Genomic DNA, 16,659 nt, shown 5'->3' with positions numbered 1-16,659 from the left:
TGACATTGAGGCGTCCAAGGCAGGGGCTCATGCACATCCTTAGTGGTTAGTGCGAGCACAGGCTTTGTCAGTAAGGAATAGTTAGGTATCCACTGTTGACATTAGGAAGTGATATAACTGATGCTTTCGAAAGCCGTAGGACCCATAAATAGCATGGGCACATCAGCTCTCTAAATTCTTGAGATAGAAGCAAGATGTGCGGTTTCCAAAGATCCTGGAAAGCAGTCTCCCCTTTGGTGGTTGTGAATGTGATTTTCTCCATCCCAAAGACAAGCCAAAGGTGGTGAAGCCACCCTAGTTGAGTTGGGATGTGAGTGGTGTCCCAGTGGGTGAGAACATTTCGCAAAGCAGCCCTCAGTGCGATGCCGATCTGCAGGCCTCACATCGATTTCAAGGGATACGTGAGAGGGTTAGGTAAACCCAATCAAATGTAGGCGGGTAACCTAGGGAGTTGCGTCTCTAAATGGCAGTCAACCTCATCTATAGTTTCTGTCCAACAGTTGCGGATCTGCGGACATCCTCAGAATAGGTGAACTAATGTCCCGGTCTCCTGACCACCCCTCCAACAGTTCAGACTCTGGTTGGGTCCATCTTGTGGAGCTATTGTCTTCAGTGTTTTGGTTAGGGCTGTGTGCCGGGCAGTGTGGCGGGATCTAAAGTACATACTCTACCACTCTTTGTGGGTTAATGTTGTCCCTATTTCTCTTTCTCACCTAGTCTGATTGGTTTTGTATGAACTGAGTGCTGTACTAAGAGCGTGTAAAGTATAGAGATCAGGCCTTTACTGGATGTGTTTGTGACCAACCCTTTCTTGTAGTTTGTAAGATGTTGTTGCGTGTTAGCTTTATTGTCTGGGTGGGAGAGCCAGTGCCTGAGTGGTATATACTGTAGGAATTTAGACTCTGAAATGTTGAAGTCAGACCATATTTAATCAAGAGTGTCGGAAATGGTGCATGTATTGGCAACATCACTTAGTCTAACATGGAATTTATCAGTGGGTGCTTTCTGTATTACTGTCACTGTAGAAATTGCTGATAATTGTCCATTCGAAATGAGTGCTTGAAGTCACAAAGACTGGAGCCTAGTCATTAGGAGGATTAGTATTTTGTACAATACGAGGAAATTAGCAGCTACAGAGCCATTTAGAGCACTTTTAGTGACATCACATGTCTATTTCTAAACGATGAAATCGTTTTTAATTCATCAACAATTGTCTCCAATGAAGGGCAAGTGGTGAAGGGATTCACATCATGTTGAATTGGGATTGACAACCATAATTTCATCATTTAGTTGTTGCTTCTTTTATTTGAGGTCATACCGGGGTTGGTGAGGCATTGTGTCTACATTTGGCACATATTGCAGTGTTGGGACTTATTTGCTTTTAGAAGAATTTGCGATAAAAAAAGATGGCATCGATCGAAGCCCACTTCGGGTTTATCATCTGACAAGCCTGACAAGTCTTGGCATGATTTAAAGGAATGGAGCTGGACATATGATTGTCAGATAGAGAGAACAACATTATTGTGGGTTCACATCAGGCTCACTTGAGGCCAAACACTCGAAAGCATCAGTATGGCCGTGCAACAATCTGTTAGCAGGTCGGTGAGTGAGCAGGTATGGCATTGACCGGCTGGTTTCAGTTAAACCAAGTGGCATCATGGGTCACAGTATGAGGTAACATAACATGGAGGATGTAGCAAATGGTAAGTACAATGAAGAGGGGCCTCAGAATAGACAACATCAAATCCTGCCTGACATGCTGTGTTAATTAAAAGAGCCATGACTTTAAAGGACTCCCCAAATAGGCAAATATGAGCCTGGATAACTCTTTCTTTCGATTCATCGAAATCAGAGAGAACAATATGACTCAAAGACTGGCAACTATGCATTTGGTAATAGTGATAGGGAGTCTCTATGTCTATGTTCATTGCTAACCACACTTCACTTCCCCCACTTTTCCATGAAGAATGTAATTTAACATTCTTTATATGCCTACATAAAGTGAAGTGGGCTTTTGTTTAGATTTTGTATGTGTTAGTTTTTTTTTGTTTTTTATGGAATTAGGATCATACATGGCTATAATACTACAGTTTTTAAAATTAATTTTGCACTTTATAATTCAAGATAATAATGTTCAAAGGAAAACACTATAAAGTAAAAATTTGAAGAAAAGACATAATTAAGGGCCTCATTTAGCTGTTGATAGTAACTGGAACTTAGCCCAAAAAGTGTGAATTTTCCAGACCACCCACCACTGGCAGCTACTTCCTGAATTAAAGATCAGGGGATGATAATTATACAGTTGCCAAAGCCACTGCTGACTCCACAATTGGGAAGACCTTCTTGATGGTACTAATGATCCTGCACATGGAGTTGAAAAGTCTGCCTTCTCTAGGGTGTGTCTTCAGTTATCATGCTTACCTGTTTTTTCCTGTGCTTATTTGTTATGTGCAGCATGAAGGTCTCCCACATAAAAACTAAAAAAAATTCCCTGTTCAGGGAGAATACTTCTAGTGCATCATGGGCATTGTTTTCTTAAGTTCCAAAGACAGACCTCTACTTTGGGACAAATTGATAACAAGCCATGCCAACAAGTATCAAAGTATCACCAGCCCTGGAGGTCAGAGCCGCTTTGCCAAAAAAAACCAAAAAAATCTTAACTCATGGGACATTCTAATTTGGCATGATGTCTAAATAAGATCCAAAGAAAAGATCCCAAACAATTTGCTTTAAGAGGTCCAGCAAAGTAAACCCTTTAGTTGCAACATAGGGGGCGTGGGGTGTAAAGTAGTCATCGGTAAGGTAAAAATTATTGAACAATATTGATCATTTTGTTTTACACAGGACAAGAAGTACATCGCCCACTAGTAGCAACAAGGTATGGTCAAGTTCAAGGAACACAGCTTGGAGTTAAGGGAACAGACAGAGCTGTCAATGCATTTTTTGGAATTCCCTTTGCAAAACCTCCACTTGGAGCCCTGAGATTCTCTTCTCCGGAACCTCCTGAGCCATGGAACAATGTCAGAGAAGCAACGGCCTACCCTCCAATGTAAGCAAGCAGTGTTTGATTGCCATATGTCAGCTCACTGGTATGGGCACATACACCCATACAAATGTAATAAATGTAAATAAATAAATGTCATTTAGCACCAAAATACACTGGTGGAAATTCCAATTAATGAGGTAGGTAGAAAATGTTTTCTACTGGATAAAGACATTTTTCGATGTTGGACTGTGCATGTCTGGTGGACAAACATAGGAAAGTCCACTGGTAAATAAAATACCAACTGAAAAAACTAAGCACCTTTAGCAACCAGCAACCTGTTCCTCTACTAAAAAACATTTGTAATTGGTCAACTGGATTGTTTTCTAAGAATTTCTTTTTAAAAATGATATAGGTAAATACCTGAAACACTTTGGCATCTCAATTTACGGACAAGAAGACTTTGTGAAGTTCCTAGTCACTCTTATCTATGTTTGAGTACATGTATAATCATAGGATCAAGTATCATCTTATAAGCATCATTGTAATTCATATCCTGTGACCATTTGATCCAAAGTTATATCAGGATGGCGCTACTATGAAAACAAGCATAGGAAAAATCAATAGATCTCGCCTATGAGACATTTTGGTTTTGTCAGTGTTTAGTAACTGTGCTGTACAGCATCACAGCTGTTGCACAGCATGGTTAAAATGAATAAAAAATAAGCACTATGACATAACCAGCGTTCACGCAATTTATTAGAAGTGTATTGCTCTGCGCTCATCATACCGCCTTTTATGTTTTAGCTGTCTGCTCACAAGTCAACACGGAGGTAGGGCACGAGAGGACAGAGGTGGGAGGAGAGGAGAGGAAAGGAAAAGAAAGGAAAGGAAAAAGGGTTGGGGTCGGGTGCACACAGGCAGTGCAGAGTCGGCAGGAGGGGCTGGGAAAGCAGAAGGACAACAGGATGGAAAAAATGGAGCTAGGTGCAAACAGATGGACTATGCAAGGTGGGGAGGAGGGGCATTGAAGTAGCAGATGGAAAATGGATGGTGGGTGACCGGCTTTGTGGGCATGCAGATGGGCAATGGAGAGTGCAAAGCAGGGGAGGAATTCAGAAGGCGGGAAGTACACAAGGCAAACAGATGAAAAATAAATGTATTCTTGTAGGGTACTTAAACTAAACAAAATAAGTAGCACCTGAAAAAACAAGCAGTGAAAGGACACAATAATGCACCCATGCTCTAGGTGACGGAAAACACAAGAAGATGAAGGAAGCATACTGAAGCACATAAATAAGAAGCAAGACCATGAGAGCAGCAATTAAGCAATAGGAGGCCTCTAAGCCCCCTGTTAGATAACAAACAGTGTATCCGCTGTCTTAGATGAGACCTAAAAAAGTACACATTGTCATTTTATCATTAACAGAACAGCAAATCAATATAAGGGCACTCTAATTATAATAATTAACCCCGGGCGGGTAACCCCTCTCCGCCAGTGGAGTTTACGGAGTTTTTCCTACTCCGTGCTCCATTGCGAACGCGGAGTTTAGGCAAAACTCTGACTCCGTAGCGGAGCTGACTGAGCCGGCCCCTCCACCCTTCCTAATTAGCACTGTGCACTTAATTCACTGTGCTTTAATTCACGCTGTTGTAACGATATTTGTGTGATATTGCATTGCTTGATTTGGAAACCGTTCATTGTTGCGCTTTCTGCACACATTGTCTCAATATTTCATTAGTCTTTGTGCCTGTCTGTAGTTTTGTTTTCGCTGCCATTTTGTTGTTGTTGTGCCTAGGAGCCCGTCCTCTACAGCCCGCCCCGCCTCCCAGCTGATCCTCCCTCCCACTGACTGCATAGCCCGCTCCCGTACTCGGAAGCGCTGTGACCGTCTTGACGCTGTCGGTAGCGGTCGCTCCCCACGCTCCCTGCTCTCATTGGTATCGTTGTGTTGCGCTCCTTACTAAGACCTGCTGCTTATCAAATCTGCTGGCCCCTGTCTTCACAACGCTGTAGCGCGATTAGCATTGGCAAAGATTAGAATTAATTTCAGTGCTTTTTGCCGACTTTAGCACTGTGCTTTAATTCACGCTGTTGTAACGCTATTTGTGTGATATTGCATTGCTTGATTTGGAAACCATTCATTGTTGCGCTTTCTGCACACATTGTCTCAATATTTCATTAGTCTTTGTGCCTGTCTGTAGTTTCGTTTTCGCTGCCATTTTGTTGTTGTTGTGCCTGGGAGTCCGTACTCTACAGCCCGCCCCGCCTCCCAGCTGATCCTCCCTCGCCCCTCCACCATCCTCATATGACTGATGCATTTGCGCGCAGCGTTCACGCGCAGCGGTCGTGCCCCATGCGCGCCGAAGGTGCGCCAAAGGTAAGCCCGTCTACGCCCGTCCGCGCCTGGACCGCGTCCAGTGCCAGTCCCTCTGGCCCCCGCAAAAGCCATTCCACCCGCATAACATATGCCGCCGCTACTCTCCTTGCCCTCAACCCCGGTCGCAAGCCACAATGCTGCGTAGCTACCCCAGGATACACCCACGGTCCTTTCTCCTGCAAGTTCGCCTGCATCAGGACCCATGCCAAATCCTCCCCCCCAAACACAGCTCCGATTCTAACCACCTGAAATGCATCCTGCTGAACACCCGCTCGGTCCACAAACACGCCACTGAACTCTGGGACCTACTCGACACTACATCGCCGGACGTCGCCTTCCTTACAGAAACCTGGATGAATGCATCATCAGCGCCCAACATCGCCATAGCCATCCTGGACACTTACAAGATCATCCAAAAGGACCGCATCAACCAAACAGGAGGAGGCATCGCCATCGTTCATAAGAACACCATCCGAATCACGACCAGCTCTGACGATAACCTCGCGACCGCCGAACAACTTCACTTCCAGATCCACACCGACCCCAGAACCACACTTAGAGGCACCCTCATCTACAGACCACCAGGATCCCGCACTCAATTCAACGAAGACATCACCGACTTCATCAGCCCACATGCCCTCACCTCCGAGAATTACATTCTACTGGGAGACCTCAACTTCCACCTGGAAATCAAAAATGACAGCAACACCACCACCCTTCTGGACAACCTGGCCAATCTCGGACTCAATCAACTTGTTGACACCCCCACCCACTTAGTCGGACACACGCTCGATCCTATTTTCACCTCCAGCAAGCACATCTCCTTCGATCGCACCACAGCTCTCCATTGGACGGACCACAGCTGCGTCCATTTCAGCTTCAAAAAGACCTCGACCCACATCCCGCCACAACCTATCCCTCGGAGAAACTGGAACAAAATCACCACCGACCAACTCTTCACATCGCTTAACCAAAACCCCCCGCCATACCATTGGACCCAAACCAAGCTGCCACTAATCTCACACAATGGATCACCCGCAGCGCTGATGAATTAGCACCCTTTAAACATCATCAGATCAAACAAGGAAACAAAAAGGCCCCTTGGATCAACGATGACCTTAAGAAATCCAAGAAGTTATGCCGTACCCTCGAGAAAACATGGAGAAAAAACCCAACCACTGACAACCTGATCGCCTTCAAGGACGCCATCCGCAAACACCACCAATTGATCCGATCCACCAAGAAATCAGCATTCAAGGATCGACTCGACAACAACGCCCACAACAGCAAGGAACTATTCAACATCGTCAAAGAATTTACCAACCCCACCGCCGGCACCAACGACATCACTCCTTCCCAGGACCTCTGCGACTCCCTATCATCTTTCTTCCACAACAAAATAGCCGACATTCATAACAGCTTTGTAAACCTGTCCGAAGAACAACCCAGCCCTCCCAACTGTGAACCAAAACAGCGCTCTCACAACCTTTGCGCCTGGAACCCAATAACGACTGAAGACACCATCCGCCTGATGAACTCCATCCACTCGGGATCGCAAACTGACCCTTGTCCCCACCACATTTTCAACAAAGCAGACTCCATCATCGCACCCCATCTCCGTGATGTCATCAACTGTTCCTTCAACTCCGCTACCTTCCCGGAAAGCTGGAAACATGCCGAACTCAGCGCCCTTCTGAAGAAACCCACAGCGGACCCCTCTGAACTTAAGAACTACCGCCCCATCTCACTCCTCCCCTTCCCGGCCAAAGTCATCGAGAAAGCCGTCAACAGTCAGCTTGCTGCCTTCCTTGAATCCAACAATTCCCTCGACCCTTCATAGTCCGGCTTCAGAGCCAAACACAGCACCGAAACCGCCCTCATCGCAGCTACAGACGACATCCGAATGCTACTGGACAACAGAGAAACAGTTGCCCTCATCCTACTCGACCTCTCCGCCGCCTTCAACACAGTATGTCATAGCACACTCATACAACGCCTTAACAACATCGGAATACAAGGAAAAGCTTTGGATTGGATCATCTCATTCCTCGCTGGAAGAACTCAGAGTCCACCTACCCCCATTCAAATCAGAGGCCACCGAAGTCATCTGTGGTGTACCACAAGGATCTTCACTCAGCCCCACCCTCTTCAACGTGTACATGAATCCTCTCGCATCCATCGCGCGCCAACACAACCTCAACATCATCTCCTACGCTGACGACACCCAGCTGATCCTTTCCCTCACCAAAGACCCAAACACCGCCAAAACCAGTCTACACGAAGGAATGAAAGAAGTTGCAGAATGGATGAAAAACAGCTGTTTAAAACTCAACTCGGACAAAACGGAAGTCCTCATCTTAGGATCATCCCCCTCTGCCTGGGACGACTCATGGTGGCCACCTGCCCTAGGTACAGCACCCATACCTACTGATCACGCACGTAACCTGGGCTTCATCCTAGACTCCTCCCTCTCAATGACCAGATAAGTCAACGCCGTCTCATCTTCATGCTTCAACATCCTACGCATGCTCAAAAAAATCTTCCGCTGGATCCCGACCGAAACAAGAAAGACAGTCACCCACGCACTGGTCACCAGCCGACTGGACTATGGAAATACCCTGTACGCCGGGACCACAGCCAAACTACAGAAAAAACTCCAATGCATCCAAAACGCCTCAGCCAGACTCATACTGGACATTCTCCGTCATGCTCACATTTCCGTCCACCTGAAGGATCTCCACTGGCTCCCCGTCAACAAGAGAATAACGTTCCGCCTCCTCACCCACGCAACCAAGGCCATCTACGACCTAGGACCCGAATGCCTCAACACAAGACTGTCCTTCTACACACCCACCCGCCAACTACGATCATCCAATCAAGCCCTCGCCGCAATTCTGCGCATCCACAGATCCACCATGGGAGGAAGATCCTTCTCCTACTTAGCGGCCAAAACCTGGAATTCTCTCCCCACTCACCTCCGACTTACACAGAACCACCTCTCCTTCAGAAAGCAACTCAAAACCTGGCTATTCGATAAGTAACGCACCCACCCTCCCTCAAGCGCCTTGAGACCCTCTGGGTGAGTAGTGCGCTATACAAATTCCTGAACTTGAACTTGAACTTGAAGTAATTAATTTTTTTTTTTAAAGGCACTTGCCAGCTTTGTCTGCCTCCTCCTCGCCATGGCCGCTCTCTTTCCTCGCCGTCCTAGTCTATTGGAAACCCCTACGTTGTACGTCTTGTGCATGCACTCGCACTAGACATACAACGTAGTGGTTTTCAATAGACCAGAACTATGAGGACGAAGAAGGAGAGAGGCCAGGGCGAGGAGGAGGCAGCCATAGCAGGTACTTGCCTTTTAAATGTTTTTTAATTAATTAGGAAGGGGGGAGGGAGGGGAGTTCCACTGTGTATTTTTCCAACTCCGTGGAACTCCACGTAGAGGCACTACACCAGCTCCGCCCGGGCTTAGTAATAATTAGATATTAAACAATGGAGCTAATAGACTGATTAAAAGTGACCAAATCATCTACCAAAAGGTTTCCTTGCCCATCATAGAGAGAGACGCTATTTTACTATGATTGTTCATGTATTAATACATTTATATGATTGCTACCACTAAAAGGATTTATAAGAAATAACATGTATTATACTGAATAATTACACATTTTGTAAGGTGTGGTTCACTTTATATCATCCTTACATTTAGTTTCTGAAGCTTTTCCACTTGATTTTTAAACAAGTACAATTCAGTCTGTGTAACTCCTAGAAATATAATTCTTAGCTTTAAATTATCTCTAGATTTGTAGGATGTATTAGGTCAAACTAAAATATTTGATCAAGGTGTCCATTAATGTTACATATATAGACTTTCAGAGATATAGTCATAGCTAACCTTGAGCAACACCATTACTTATTGCGGAATAATTAATGCCAAACGAAGTAAAAGTACTAAAGCTCTTTATGCTCATGTATGTTTGACAATGCACATCTGTATCAAATTGTATATTATGGAGTTAATGTCTTAACTCAGCCGTTTTACAGGGAAGGGTCTGAAACCTTGTATTGTAGGAACCGCCTGTGCTCTTGTATTCCTGCTGACTTGCCTTCTTTGCAGGCATTCTCACACTCACTAGTGCTTGAAATTATACTTTATTGTAATAATATTAGTAACCCTGGGCAAAGCACTACACTACGCTCGCGTAGTTTGCAAAGTGTGCGCTACTTTGCACTAAGTGAACTGCAAGTAGCACAGTGCAACCACGGGTAGCGTAGTGCAGCGGTAATTTTTTGCTTGCTCGCGGTCCTCAATGTCAAGTTGGCGACCCTGAGCAAGCGAAATGACATCCCGGCGAGACTTTTTCCTCATTTGTGATCAGCAACATCAAGTTGCCGATCACGAGCGCGGGAAATGAACCTCCCGGCGAGATTCTCAACGCGGAGAGGTCAGGTTTCTAATTGCGAGTGGTCGCGTCTGCTCGCGACCGCTCGCGATGAGAAACTACCAGTCCGATCGAGTAAAAATCTACTCGAGCAGCAGAAAACTACAGCTCGCACTGTGCAAGATGCCGTTTTCAATGATTGCACAGTGCCGGATGCTTGTCCGCACTGTGCAATCATTGAAAACGGCATCTTGCACAGTGCGAACAAGGTACTACGCAGTTCGCGTAGTGCTACGCATAGCTCACGTAGTGCGAAGTGCACTTTGCATAGCTTCGCGTATCGCTACTTCGCAAACTATGCCCAGCCCTAAATATTAGGTACATTGCCTAAGACTGACTGACCAGCGACGAACACACAAGAATTCTGTGGACTAACAGTGAACTGTTGTCTGTACTCATGAGTGTGGGACCGAGATGAGATTCCCGTTCTCAGAGTGTGACTTCTCTGCAATGTATCTTTCTAAATACCACGTGAAACACATACAATGGATTCCTATTGGTGACGCAACCAATGGGGAGTTGTGTAATTATAACTTATCGTTGCCCTGGTTGAGGGTAAGACAGAACAGCAGACTGGCAGAATTGACAGCCCCTAGAAAGCTCTGAGAGCAGTTGATTTCAGACTTCTGCCCATACCGCATGATGAATTTCTTTTCTTAAACTGTCTTTGCAAGTCCCAATTTATCAAAGCCCAAATCTCATGGCCCCTTTAATGAACTTTTAGAGACATTCCCCAATGTCACGTTAGATTGCCCAAGTGTGGTTTAGACCAAGACTTTCCAGCTCCTTGAAGATTCCTGACCGAGCTTCTGAAATGTTGTTGCTAATATTCCTTGTATATGTTCATCAAGATTGGAGGGATGAGGAAAAATAGTGTCCGTTTCTTTCCCCTAGGTACTAGACGAGGTTAATCAGAAGTAAAAAGGACACTTGTTACACCTTCTAACCTTCGGTTTAAAGGATGAAGAGTACCCTCAAAAACTCAATGCAATTGGAAGTGCGGTATATCTGTTTTATCCGCCCCGCATTGTAGTTGTGGCAGTTATCATCGGGTTATCTTCTGTGCGTAAACTGCCAGCCTCAACCCGAGGCACCTCTGGGTTATTTGGTGCAGTGTCCAGAGATATGAGGGTTTCCCCACTATACACAGTGCAAAAAGAAAAAGAGACAAAAAGTGATGTGCAAAAAATTGATTTAAAAAAGGGGAAATAGCCCCGGAGATTTATTGAGGGGTATATTTCCACTGTATTAAAAAGGAAATGTTGATCCAAACACTATGACTATGGTTGGACTAGACGTCGAGTCACTATTCACAAGTCTACCACAGGACGAAACCTTACAGATGTTGGAGGACGTACTCTATATGGAGGAATAGCACTACAACACGCCAAGACACTTTATCCTACAATGCTGCAAAATGGCTTTAAAAGAGAACTTTTTTGAATATGATGGCGAACTGTACATGCAAGTCCATGGAACTTCCATGGGCAGCGCTTTTGCGCCTTCAGTGGCCGGATTATATGTTAGCCAATTTGAATCCCAATATGTCCTCAATGAAACCAACCCATTCTCTTCCAGTATATTATACTGGAAGAGCTATATAGACAACATTTTCTTGATCTGGGATATCAAAAAAGATCTGTCTAACTTTATAATTTGGCTCAACAGCTTGGATCCTTGGCTCAATTTCACCTATACCTGCAATAACCAAACACTGGATTTCCTGGATCTCACTATCTTCACCGAAAACAATACTCTGCAAACCAAGACCTATACGAAACCAACAGCTAAGAATAGCCTATTATCGTATAAAAGCTTTCACCCTAAACCCCTTAGGGACAATTTACTGTATAGCCAATTTTTAAGGCTTAAAAGAAATTGCAGTAAAAGTGAGGATTATAAAATCCAATCAGAGGAGCTCAGTTTAAAATTGAAAAACAGAGACTACACTGAAAAAACAATCAGGAAATGCAAGAAACGAGCTGGTAACCAACCTAGAAAATGCCTTCTACAAACCCACTAAAAGAAACCAATACCAGACCTAACAACCTGTGTGACAACCTTTAATCCAGCAACGTATGCCATACAGAAACTTGTAAATAAAAATTGGCACATTGTGAACACAGGCAAATTTGATTGGCCAAGACCTAGATTTGCAAACCGCAGATCAAAGAATTTGAAGGACACTCTGGTGCACACACGCCCCCAAAAACCAAAATTAATTACAGAAATAAGAGATGCCACAATGACGCCAGTAACTGGTCATTACCCTTGTGGGATGTGTGCAGCCTGCAAGACAACGTCTGTTTCAAAAACTCTGCAGCTATCTGAGAGTCTCATATGGACACAAAAACAACATACCACATGCAATTCTTCACATGTCATATACATGGTGAGCTGCCCCTGTAAAAAACAGTATATAGGGATGACATGCCGCAAAATCAAAACAAGAATCAGCGAACACAAAAGCAACATCAGGTTGAAGAAAAATACCACCAAATTGTGTTCACACTTCATAGAAATGAATCATTCCTGTGATGATATGCACTGGACAGTGATCGAGATGCTGACCGACAAGTCAAGCAATGCAGAAAAGGTGCTGTATGAAAAAGAACAGCGGTGGGTTGACCGATTACGTACCTGTGAGCATGGTTTAAATGATGACATTGCATGGCACCATTTTGCATGTTAGATCTCAACATTCAGAAACGGGTCACTCTGTCAAAACAACCACCTACAACTATAAATACACCCCTGTATATATAATTCCGTCAATAACCATGTTTCCAACGTAAACATAGGTTAATGCTCATTCCACATACGAGTATACCAACATATGCGCATTTTGAGAAACCATAAGGTGCATTTTTCTGTATATTATGAGGCTCCTTTAAATGTATTGCAATCTGTAACATGCCCCTTTAAAACAGAGCCACCGGAACACCAATTGTATCCGGGGGCAGAGCCAGCACAAGTCGGGACATTTCCTACACGCGGGTAATGGCGACTGAAGGAGAACCACCCGCTATATCGGTAAGATCTTCTGAAAGCCGCGCTTCTTTAAAACACCTTTCTCTTTACTTTTAATAGCTCTGAGCTTTAAAAAGCGAAACTCCCCCGAAGCGGCTAAGCGCTCGACTAACCAAGGTAGGACACCTGCCCTAAGTGTATTAGTCTTCACGCCGCGCATAATGCCCATTGCTTAGTGCTTCACCGAGCATGCCTAAAAACACCAGGCAGTACGTATGTTTTTGGCAAAACGCTCGATCAATCTAAACGTACTAGTTTCCGCGCCACGCATTATGTTTAATGTCTAAATACCTTGTTGGATACGTTTTTGTAAATCAATTACGAAGTTAGTTCTCTCCGCGTCCCGCAGCAATGGTTAGTCACAATGCTATATTGAGTTATAAAATCGGATGGCAAAAAACATCATGCCTAATATAAGCATCCTAAATACAATAAAATATGTAATTGCACTCTGCGGGAGCCTCCCCATTTTATTTATTTACACAAATGACATTTTTTGCACCTAAAGGATTTATTAAAACCATCCTCAGTGAGTTTCCTCTATTTTACCATATGTACAAATGTATTTGTTGGTTTGATGCATTACCTAACTAAGATATACATACTCATAACACCTGCCGAGTAATTCATAATCTCCCTGCCATTTGTTATAACTGAACCCCTCCCCCTAGCTACCCTGCTTTGTAAGAAGAGCATGACTTAACATTGTTCTACAATAGGACAATGTCCATTTATGTTCCCCCAATGCGAAGAAATTGCACTGTGATTACAAATATGTATACTAACATGTAACTCTTTTTCAGAAATCGAAAAATGCTAAACTGATACAACACAAATAGTGTGAGTATAATCTATGTGTTTTTCTGTTTGTACAAGTCCTGACGAAAGCTCCATAGACCCCTAGGGCCCAAGGAGCTGAAACATGTCGACGATTTTTCAATATATACTTATAGACCTAGTAACTCGGTCTACATAAAGTACATTTCCTTTTTAATACAGTGGAAATATACCCCTCAATAAATCTCCGGGGCTATTTCCCCTTTTTTAAATCAATTTTTTGCACATCACTTTTTGTCTCTTTTTCTTTTTGCACTGTGTATAGTGGGGAAACCCTCATATCTCTGGACACTGCACCAAATAACCCAGAGGTGCCTCGGGTTGAGGCTGGCAGGAGGCAAGCTCTTCTCTCAATCCCTTGGAGATCCTTACAAGTTGAATAAAGTACACAAAGTCCTTTCTCCTTTCTTTGGCAGTCAGGCAACCGCTGCAGGCCAATCCCCTAAGCAGCACTTCAACTTAGGGATAGTCTCTCCTCAGTGTCTTCAGGTTCCTCTCCTCAGCAAAGGGTTCTTGTTGTTGTCCAAATGTGATCTAATTTCTTGAGATCAGGGTCCCCACACTTATACCCCAAAATACTTTGTCCTCTGAGTGCAGAGGGGCCTTTGCCTAGCCCAAACCAGTTCTGGTCAGTCCTGGAGCACTCTGTTTAAATGAGTCTTTCTTTCCTTTCACAGTGCGGGCAGAGACATCAGACGCACCACAGGTGGTGGAGCCAGCATTGTGGAGGGACGGCACAGTCCTATTCAGGTCCAAGGTGCAACTCCTCCCTCCCATCTAGATGCAGATCTCTCTATTCACCACTGGGCTGACTCACCCTGTCTCCTGGAATCCCCCAGCCTGTCACTCGAACTGCAGACAAGGAAAACACAACCTAGCAGAGGCAGGCTTGGATAGTTAGACAAGAAAATATCTACTTTCTAAAAGTGCTATTTTCAAACACAGAATGTTAAAACCAACTTCACTAAAAGATGCATTTTATCATTCTGAGTTCAGGCAAACTAATCTACCGTGTTCCCTGAGACAGTTAGGATTATAAGATGTAATAATCAAACTGCCCATTCTGGCCTATGGAGAACAGGTAGCCTTGCAATAGTGAAAAACTAAAATGGCTGTAATTAACTATTATGACATGCCCCACACGCCAGGGCATGTCCTACCTTATACTTACAATGCACCCTGCCCTTGGGCCTACCAAAGTGTTGTCTGATATGAAGAAAATTGAAGTTTTAGGGGCTGGCAAGTGGGTGCACGTGCTCAGTCAACATGGCAGTACCAGACTGCACACACGCTCTGCAATTGCAGACTTTAGAAATACTTTTACAGGCCGCTTCTGTGGGTGGCACAACCAGTGCTGCAAGCCCACCAACAGCATTTGGTTTACAAGCCCTGGGCACTCCTGGTGCACTGTACTATGGTCTGACAGGTAAAATAAACCAGCCAATCATGGAGTCACTAATTCATACATTAATTTACAATAGGGAGCACTTGCACCGTGGCACTGGACAGCAGTGGCACAGTGCCCAAAGCATCTAACACCAGCAAAAACACATGAAGCAACAGCAAAAATGGAAGGGAGACCCACGCCAAGGTGCCAGGACTAACAGCCCTATTATATCCTGTATTGACAACAGAAGGAGAATAAAAGGGAAAGCGCAGGAAAAGGAATAAATAATTGGACACTGATAAAATGAGAAAAATATTGAGGGTAGTGACAGGAAACTAGATGAAGATTTTGTGACTGAATTGTTACTAAATAGCCCACCCCCGTATAAGGAAGTTTCAATTGCTGGACTGAGCAACACTCCTGTTTATTGTGTTTTTGATGTGCCCTCTGCAACGTTAAATCCAAACTCGAATTTACCTGAGCAGAGTTCAGTAGCGACAATTCCTTCCATTTCACATGCTTTGAACCCTCCAGATGCCATGACGGGCCCTCTTACCACAGGCCCTGTGATTCCTTTGTACAAGCCCGGTTCCACAGTAAAAGCCACGCATACTTTGGCTGTTCCTACAGGAAAAACACTGTGAGTGATACTTCAGCAAGCTCAGTCCCAAGACAGGCCCCATAGACTCCCATGCTCCCGATATGGGGTACACTTTAGGTGTCTCCAGTGCAACCTTTGCTTCTAACCAGACAGAGATTGAGTGATCCCTAAGGTTTTCTCAGAGACTGTCACCTTTTTTCACACCAAATTCAGGTGACCCACCAATGATGAATTCTAGTTTCCCAAGGACAAAAGCACCCACAGGAATGCCACCTGCAGACATGTCCCTTTTGCACTCACCACCTGCCTTAAGCAGTCGTACCTATAGTGGAAAATAATTAATACTCCAGCAGAGAAACCTGGTATTACAGCCCGAGAATTTGATGACTGGCTTAAAAGCATAGAAAGCCCAACAACCTGTGGAAAGGCTGGCACAAATGGCAACAATACTGCTCAATCTCCAGAGAAAGACAGGGTTATGGATGTAGCCAGATTGATAATAGACATGGAAGAATTGATAGCTGGACTCTCAAGACTACCAGATTATAAGTTTATAAAGAAGAGGAATAACAGTTCCTATGTAAAGATATAACTAGGCATGCAGGACGAGCTCATGACTGCCTCTCAGAGCTAGCATTAAAACATGGAATTGATATCCAGAGGTCTATGGCATTACAGAGAAGCTATGGGTTGGACTTCAGTGATCAAGATATTGTTATCATGTGACCACCTAGAATGAAATTGCAGATTAAAGATACCTTATGTCAGGAAATGGAGTGAGCTGGATAAGTGGGAAGGAAGATGGTTGAAGAACAAGGAGTCTAAGAAAGTCAAGATACAGATGCCTCCATCAGGAACAGAAGAGGATGACAAGAATGTGCACATGCTTCCTATAAGAGAGGTGCCTGGTGGAGGGTATATACATGGGCCATGGAGTAGGGCTGACCCTACATCCTTTACAAATGATTTTCTGAAATTGAGAGAGAATCTAGTTGAAT

General features: G+C 44.3%; 1 protein-coding gene across 1 annotated transcript in view; it reads left to right on the top strand.

The window, feature by feature from the left end:
* The window catches only part of LOC147677780 (fatty acyl-CoA hydrolase precursor, medium chain-like), a 223,154-nt gene that overhangs the window by 28,270 nt on the left and 178,225 nt on the right, over positions 1-16,659 (top strand). The window contains exon 3 of the mRNA XM_086945439.1: positions 2,845-3,049. Coding sequence (XP_086801565.1) covers positions 2,845-3,049 — 205 coding nt within the window. The remainder of the gene's footprint in view (positions 1-2,844; positions 3,050-16,659) is intronic.

Source organism: Lissotriton vulgaris, chromosome 12, assembly GCF_964263255.1.
Source record: "Lissotriton vulgaris chromosome 12, aLisVul1.2, whole genome shotgun sequence".
In the NCBI taxonomy this organism is placed as follows: Eukaryota; Metazoa; Chordata; class Amphibia; order Caudata; family Salamandridae; genus Lissotriton; species Lissotriton vulgaris.
Note: the sequence above shows the minus strand (reverse complement) of the source record. Positions and strands in the feature narration are given on the sequence as shown.